The 7,774-nt window shown below is 55.5% G+C and overlaps 1 protein-coding gene and 1 long non-coding RNA gene across 2 annotated transcripts; one reads left to right on the top strand and one right to left on the bottom strand.

The window, feature by feature from the left end:
- Positions 1-1,924: 1,924 nt before the first annotated feature.
- Positions 1,925-7,569, bottom strand: LOC138719631 (uncharacterized). The gene is made up of 2 exons (XR_011337253.1): positions 7,454-7,569; positions 1,925-2,454 (listed from the first exon to the last, which is right to left on the bottom strand). It is a non-coding gene; the product is annotated as an uncharacterized lncRNA (long non-coding RNA).
- Positions 5,307-7,774, top strand: LOC138719630 (vasotocin-neurophysin VT). The gene is made up of 3 exons (XM_069854933.1): positions 5,307-5,620; positions 6,629-6,830; positions 7,479-7,774. Exons 1-3 carry the CDS (start codon positions 5,441-5,443, stop codon positions 7,649-7,651), a joined length of 555 nt encoding a protein of 184 aa, XP_069711034.1. The 5' UTR covers positions 5,307-5,440; the 3' UTR covers positions 7,652-7,774.

Raw genomic sequence — 7,774 nt, 5'->3', positions numbered from 1 at the left:
ATGTGACGCCTGCAGCTCAGCGGGTGGATTTGGATGGACAAGCGATGAAGGCAGCACCCCAGCAAATCTTGACATTGGCTGCACTTCCTTCTTTAAACAACCATCAAAGCTGTTTTCCATCACGTCACGGAAGCAGAGAAGCATCATTAGCTGGAACACAAAAAAAAAAGAAGGCGCTGTGCTTAGCCAGGAGGTGCAGGATCCCCCCCTCCCCGTTGTCCTCCAGCCATTCATTCCCTGTGAGCTGCCAGGTCGCAGTGACCAGCTGAAAGGTGTGTGATGGGCTAGGGGAGAAGGGGTCACCGCTAAATGCCATGAAGACAGGAGAATTGAGGAGCATTAGCTCCCCCAGACAGGAGGTGGGAGGGTGACTTTGCCAGCCTGACCTCCTTTCCATCACCGGTGCTGGAGCAACCTGTTTAAACCAAGTTTCTCCTTCTCTGTATCCCCCTCCACCCATGGGCAGAGGCAGAAAAATGCGAAAATTGATGGAAGAAAAACCAATTTTCCACGTGGTACCTGATGTCCTCTAATATATTCTGATTAATCTTTGTCATTTTGTCATCTATGTCAGTGCCGCATGGGCTGTGACCGAGCACCGCGACCTCCACCCTCTCTCCTGCATCTGGAAGGGCTTCCAAAAACCTTTCTGGAGGCTTCAAAGCTAACGAAGCTCCAGCTGTTAATGAAGGTTGGGGGGTAATATACTTGGGGTTTGCCCTGACTGTGCGATCACTCCAGGACTGGAAAAATCCATGTAATTTCATAGAATCATAGAATCACCAGGTTGGAAAAGACCCATCGGATCATCGAGTCCAACCATTGATCATCGAGTCCAACCATTTCTGTGCATCGATGATGCTTTAAAGCTATGGGTGTAGCCAGAGGGTGTTTTACGGATGTAAAAGCATGGGAGCATCACAGGTCACCATGGGACACCCTGTTCCACCTAATGGTTTGGGATGGAATGGACCTTAAAGATCATTCAGTTCCAACCCCCCTGCCGTCCAGCACCTCAGGTTGCTCCAAGCCCCATCCAACCTGGCCTTGAACACCTCCAGGGATGGGGCAGCCACCACTTCCCTGGGAAACCTGTGCCAGGGTCTTTCTTCCTAAAAGTCTCATCTCAATCTCCCCTCTTGCAGCTTAAACCTGTTCCCCTTCATCCTATCCCTGCCCTCCCTGATCAAGAGCCCCTCCCCAGCTTTCCTGCAGCCCCTTTAAGTACTGATTGGCTGCTCTAAGGTCTCCCTCGAATCCACCATCCTGGTTATTCCCCTAGATTGGGAAGGGCACGAGCAGTGAAGCTCCGCAGCTCCAGGAGCCCCCAGCCCCTTTGCTGGTCCCTAGGAAGAGCTGGGACCGCGTTTGGGCTGAGCAGGAGGGCTGGAGGGAGGGGTTGCGAGGAAGCTGCCTGCTCCCCACCCCATGGCAGGTCTTTGGGGCTTTCCTCCGCAAGCCGAGACGAGCTGGGTTATAGATAGCAGGCAGCTAACGCCGCCGATTAATGCCACGGTGCCTTCCTCGCCCGCTTCGCATGTCGTTAGGAGATCAGCGCTAACGAAGGGGGCTCCTCTGGGGCCCCGGGAGGAGCAGGGACGTGGCAGAGCAACTCCAGTGCTGGGGACGCAGAGAAGGGACCGCCGTAGGTGATGTTGGGGGGTTTGGGGCATGGATTCGAGCATCCATGCATCGAGCAGAAGGCAGATGTGGGTTGGGGGCCACATCATCACCCAAGGCCATCGCTGGCTACTGGTTGGGCACCAGTGAGCATCACCGCCCAGCAAAGATGCTCCTGGCTGAGTCTTCCCATGCAACCCCATCATCCTAAGATCACTTCCCCCATGAGTCACCCCAGGTGACCCCAGTATTTTCATCTCCCAAGCCCCCCCTTTCTTTTTTCTCCACTTTTTGTGCCTCCCTCTGCCTCCCCCTTCCCACCTCATCCTCCCCTTGATTCCCGTAAGTGATTCTGCGTTGTGGCTGCGGAGCCTCTGCAACTTGGAAAAACATTTTATTAACCTTCCTTGACTTTAAAGAGCATAATTACATTTTAATCTCATATTCCCTCGTTATCATTCCAGACACAGAGTCATTTGAATGCAGATCGTTCCCAGCTAATGTAATTTTACGATACAGTAATGAAGAGACGGAGCATGAGCGTCTAACACCCAATTTAGAGCTGACATTTGGGGTCCTTTTAAAGAAAAGTTTTCCCAGCCGAGGGCTTTTGCGTCCTCTTCGGTCCTGTACGCAAGTGAGTTTGAGCTCCCGCTGTGCAAGGCTGAGTTTGGACAGGAAAACATGGCCAGTGCTAATAATATTGGTCATTAAAGCTGCCCCGCGTGGGTGATTCAGTGGCTCTGGTGATGGGCACAGGGTGAATTTGGGAACTCGCCGCCCCCTCAGTCCCACTGAGATTTGAGTCAGGGGCTGCGGTTCCCTCTGTCCCACCTGAGGGGAAAAAAATCACCCTCATTTCAGGATGCTGGAATGGTTTGGGTTGGAAGAGACCTTAACGCCCATCCAGTTCCAACACCTCCTACTAGATTTTATACATCAAAAAGCCCAGGAGCACCCCAAAAGCCGGGTCCATCACCCTCAAGGCAGGAGATGGGAGCCGTTTGGGACCCTGAAATAGATGCTTGCCCTTCCTCCTGCGTGCCTCAGTTTCCCCCAGGGGGTGAAGCGATGCTCTGGTGTTTGTGCCCCTCCAACATTCCTGCCTGGTGCCCACCAAGCCCATCCCAGCACTTGCTTTGCTTTCCAAGCAAAGGGTGGATCACAGCGGGACCATGGCTCCCCCGTGGGATGCTCGAGCGGAGCAGCAGCCCCTTCCCCACCCAGGGTCCCACCATCCCCCTCGCTCCAACCAAGGCTGAGCCAGCCCAGATTGTGGATCCAGGAGAAAAAGGGATGCTTAACAAGGGAAAGAAAATGAGAGATGCTAACAAGGGTGTTAAAGAGCCACTCCAAGTGATCCTCAAGCTGAATTTCAGAGATTCTCTGCCTCAGTTCCTCATCTTTGATGAAGATCAGTTCAGGATGGGCTGAAGGGTGGAAAATCATCCCAGAGGCTGGACCATGGCTATTGCCAACCCCTTATTTTCCATCCCCATCCCTCCCAGCACAGCAAACGAGCCTCTCCTAATTGCTGTGAGCCAGCTCCAAAGCTTGGGGGTGGCCGATGTTCATTAAACACTTGACTCCCCTCTGAATATTAATTTCGTGTTGCTGAGGTCACCCTCGGTGTTGCCGGAAAGGGTAGCTGGGATCGGCAGGACTATTCACAGCTGGATGGTGCAGGGATGGAATTTTCATAGAATCACCAGGTTGGAAAAGACCCATTGGATCATCAAGTCCAACCATTCCCATCAATCACTAAATCATGTCCCTCAGCACCTCGTCCACCTGTCCCTTAAACCCCTCCAGGGAAGGTGCTGTTCGCCCTACACTGATGTTTCTGAGAACCCATCAGTGACACGAGCGTGCTGGGTCTCAGAGCGAGTGGGACTCGATGTTTGCATTTGTCTTTTCGGCCCTCCCTCTGCCACTGGTTCCTCTGCCTTCTTGTTTCTTGGAGCAAAAAAAAAAAAAGGTGGAAGAGGCAGATGAGTGGTGGGTTGCAATGATGGGTCTCGGTAGGGTCCTGCTCTACACCCCAATGCTCTGGGGTCAGTGCTGCAGCGGAGCCCCTTGGGTTTGGTGCGTCTTTGTGCCTCCTCAGAGTGCTCTCCTACCCCTAACCCCACCAATCACCTCCAGCACCCACTCCCAGGTTCATTCCAACCAGTGTTCCTCTAAAGACAACATCCCTTCCAGACCAACATCCTCCAAACCGTCATCCCTCTCCAAATCAGCATCTGCTAAATGAGCAATCCCTCCCCAGCCCAGCATCACCCCCAGCTCAGCATTCCTCCAAAACCAGCACACCTCCCAATGCTTGGATCCCTCCCAAACCTGCACCCCTCCCCAAAACAGCAGCTTCCCAAGGCAACAGCCTTCCCCAGACCAGCAGCTTCTGAATGAGCATCGCTTCCCAAATGTGCATCCCACCCAAACTAGCAGCTTCTAAACCCTCATCCCTCCTGAGACCTGCATCCCTCCCAGACCAACATCCTTCCCCAAGCAGCATCCCTCAACCAAAGCAGCATCTCTCCCCAAAACAGCATCTTCCAAACCAACAACCCTCTCTGAACCAGCACCTTCTGAATGAGCATCCCTCCCCAAACCCGTCTCCCTCTCAAACAGCATCCTCCAAACCACCTTCGCTCCTGAAACCTGCATCCTACCCGGAACACCATCTTCTGAATGAGCATCCCTTTCCAAAGCAGCATCGCTCCCAAAACATCACCCGTCCCCAAACCTGCGTCTCACCCAGACCAGCACCTTCTGAATGAGCGTCTCTCCCCAAACCCACATCCCCCTCCAAACCAGCACCTTCTAACCAAGACCCCCTCCCCGACCCAGCATCCTCCAGAGCAACAGACCCCTCTGAACCAGCTCTGAATGAGCATCAAACCACCACCCTTTCCAAACTACCACCTCTCCCAAAAACTGCATCCCACACAGAGCAGCACCTTCTGACTGAGCAACCCTCCCCAAAACCTGCATCCCTCCTAAACCGGCATCCTTCCCCAACCTGCATCCTTCCCAAACCATCACTTCTCCCAAAACCTGCATCCCAACCAGAGAAGCACCTTCTGACTGAGCATCCCTCCCCAAACCTGCATCCCTCCCAAACCATCACCTCTCCCAAAACCTGCATCTCTCCTAAACCATCACCTCTCCTTAACCATCACCTCTCCCAAAACTCACATCCCACCCAGAGCAGCACCTTCTGACTGAGCATCCCTCCCCAAACCTGCATCTCTCCTAAACCATCACCTCTCCCAAACCTGCATCCCTCCCCAAACCTGCATCTCTCCTAAACCATCACCTCTCCCAAACCTGCATCCCTCCCAAACCATCACCTCTCCCCAAACCTGCATCCCTCCCCAAACCTGCATCCCTCCCAAACCATCACCTCTCAAAACCCACATCCCACCCAGAGCAGCACCTTCTGACTGACCATCCCTCCCCAAACCCACCTTCCCCCCAAACCCAGCATCTTCTTACCGACCCCCCCCTCCTCCAACCCACCCCGTCCCCACCCAGCCCCCCTCCCTGGGGGGGGCCCAGACCCCTCAGAGCAGCCCCGACTCAGAGAGGGGGGGATCCGCCAGCGCTGCTGCTTGCGCTCCTGCACTGAATCACCTCAATTACACATTCGCTTGGATGCGATTTGGGAATAAAAAAAAAAAAAAAAAGAAGAAGAAAGGGAGAGGAAAGAAAAAAAAAAACCACCCAACAAAAAAACAACCCAGCCCTCTTTTTCCTCCTCCTCCCCTGGGAAGGGGCGACAGAGGCATAAATAGCAGGCAGCGCAGCACGGGGCCAGATGCAAAGCAAGAGGCAGAGTGACCAGCTTCCCCTGGCACGGCTGCGGGTACCCTTCGCCATGGCAGAACCTTCGCTGCCCCTCTCCTTCCTCTGCCTCCTCGCCTTGTCCTCCGCCTGCTACATCCAGAACTGCCCCCGCGGCGGCAAGCGGGCCCTGCCCGACACAGCCCTCCGACAGGTACGGGGTGGGGTGGGATGGGATGGGAGGGCAGGGCATGGGGGACTTCAAGGGGACACAGTGGTTCCATGAGGTGCAGAAGCTCCCCATCACTTGCAGGTGACATCCCCCATGGTCACACCACGGTCCCCCGAGCAGCGCGGTGCACCCTGGTTTATTTAGGAGGGCTGGGGGAAGATGAGATTTTAGGAAGAAATGTTTTCCTTTGATGGTGCTGAGGCCCAGGTTGCCCAGAGAAGTCATGGTTGCTTCATCCCTGGAGGTGTTCAAGGCCAGGTTGGATGGGGCTTGGAGCAACCTGGTCCAGTGGGAGGTGTCCCTGCCCCTGGCTTGGAACTGGATCATAGAATCATAGAATCATAGAACCACCAGGTTGGAAGATACCCACCAGATCATCGAGTCCAACCATTCCTATCAAACACTAAACCATGCCCCTCAGCACCTCGTCCACCCGTCCCTTAAACACCTCCAGAGAAGGTGACTCAACCCCCTCCCTGGGCAGCCTCTGCCAGTGCCCAATGACCCTTTCTGTGAAGAATTTTTTCCTAATGTCCAGCCTGAACCTCCCCTGGTGGAGCTTGAGGCCATTCCCTCTCGTCCTGTCCCCTGTCCCTTGGGAGAAGAGCCCAGCTCCCTCCTCTCCACAACCTCCTCTCAGGTAGTTGGAGAGAGCAATGAGGTCTCCCCTCATGATGATCTTTAAGGTCCCTTCCAACCCAACCCATTCTATGATGATGTAGAAGGGCAGTGGCAGAGGAAGGAGCACCCTGAAATGCTCCTGTCACCTCAAGGAGGGGACCAGGCTTGGAGACAGCCAAGAATTCTCAATGAGAGGACAGGGCACCCCACGGAGTGGGGAGAGGGAGGACATAGGGGGCATGGACGGGTGCGAGGCCACTCTGCTTGTGGCAGGGATGAGGACTTGATGCGTTTGAACATAACGGGGTGTAAGCAGGGGGTGCCCCCCATTTTTGGGGTCTGGAGGACTCAGCGGTTCCTTCCCCCCAGTGCATGCCCTGCGGCCCCGGGAACAGAGGCAACTGCTTCGGCCCCGGCATCTGCTGCGGCGCCGAGCTGGGCTGTTACCTGGGCACGGCGGAGACGCGGCGCTGCGCCGAGGAAGACTACCTGCCTTCACCCTGCCAGGCCGGCGGGCAGCCCTGCGGCTCCGGCGGCCGCTGCGCCGCCACCGGCATCTGCTGCACCTCCGGTAACGTCGGGCTGGGGGGGCAACGGGGCCAGAGAGGAGAGTTTGGGGAGGGTCTTGAGGCCATGGGGGTTGGTGACGGCACAGGGAAGTGAGAGCTCGCCTTGCAAAGGGGAAACTGAGGCACGGAGCGGGAGAAGCGTCTCCATTTTGGGATGACATGGGGACAGGGTAGATATAAGGGAGGGAAGTTTTATGAGGAGGGTGGTGAGACGTTGGCCCAGGTTGCCCAGAAACACTGGCCCAGGTTGCCCAGAGAGGTAGCAGATGCCCCATCCCTGGAACCATCCAACGTCAGGTTGGATGGAGCTCTGAGCAACCTGATCTGGTTGAAGAGGTCACTGCTCCTGCAAGGGGGTTGGATTGGGTGGGCTTTAAACGTCCCTTCCAACCCAAACCATTCCATGATGCTACAATAAGGGCTTGGAGCTCCTTCTGGAGCCACCACCATGCGACATTTCCCAGCCAAGCTTCTCCCACGTGCTGGAAAAAACCCATCCAGCTCCACTCCCTGGTTACTGGGAGGAACAAAGCTGGAGCATGAGGTGTGCAGGTGCTCTCAGCCACCACCAACCCCTTCCCCACCTGAAAATAACCTCCTCATGATCCTAAATCATCCATACTACCCCAACATTTTGCTTTCTGCTGAAGAAACCTGTGCGATGGACGCCAGCTGCCTGGACGAGGGCAGCGATGGAGCTCAGGAGGCAGCGGAGAAGAACCTGACGGTGCTGGATGGCTCGGCTGGAGACCTGCTCCTCAAGCTGATGCATTTGGCGAACCGGCAGCAGCAGCAGCAGCAGGGCAAGCATCCCCTCCTCTGAGCCAGGGCTCGAGGCGTCCCCCTCACCATCGCCAGTCCTCCCACCCCAGCCTTGTAAATATGAGACCCAATAAAAGTCCTCGTGCACTGTGATGGCTTTGTCTGGGGCGCTGGGGATGGGTCA

Source organism: Phaenicophaeus curvirostris, chromosome 4 (assembly GCF_032191515.1).
Source record: "Phaenicophaeus curvirostris isolate KB17595 chromosome 4, BPBGC_Pcur_1.0, whole genome shotgun sequence".
In the NCBI taxonomy this organism is placed as follows: domain Eukaryota; kingdom Metazoa; phylum Chordata; class Aves; order Cuculiformes; family Cuculidae; genus Phaenicophaeus; species Phaenicophaeus curvirostris.
The sequence above is the reverse complement of the archived record's forward strand: the minus strand, read 5'-3'. Positions and strand labels throughout refer to the sequence as shown.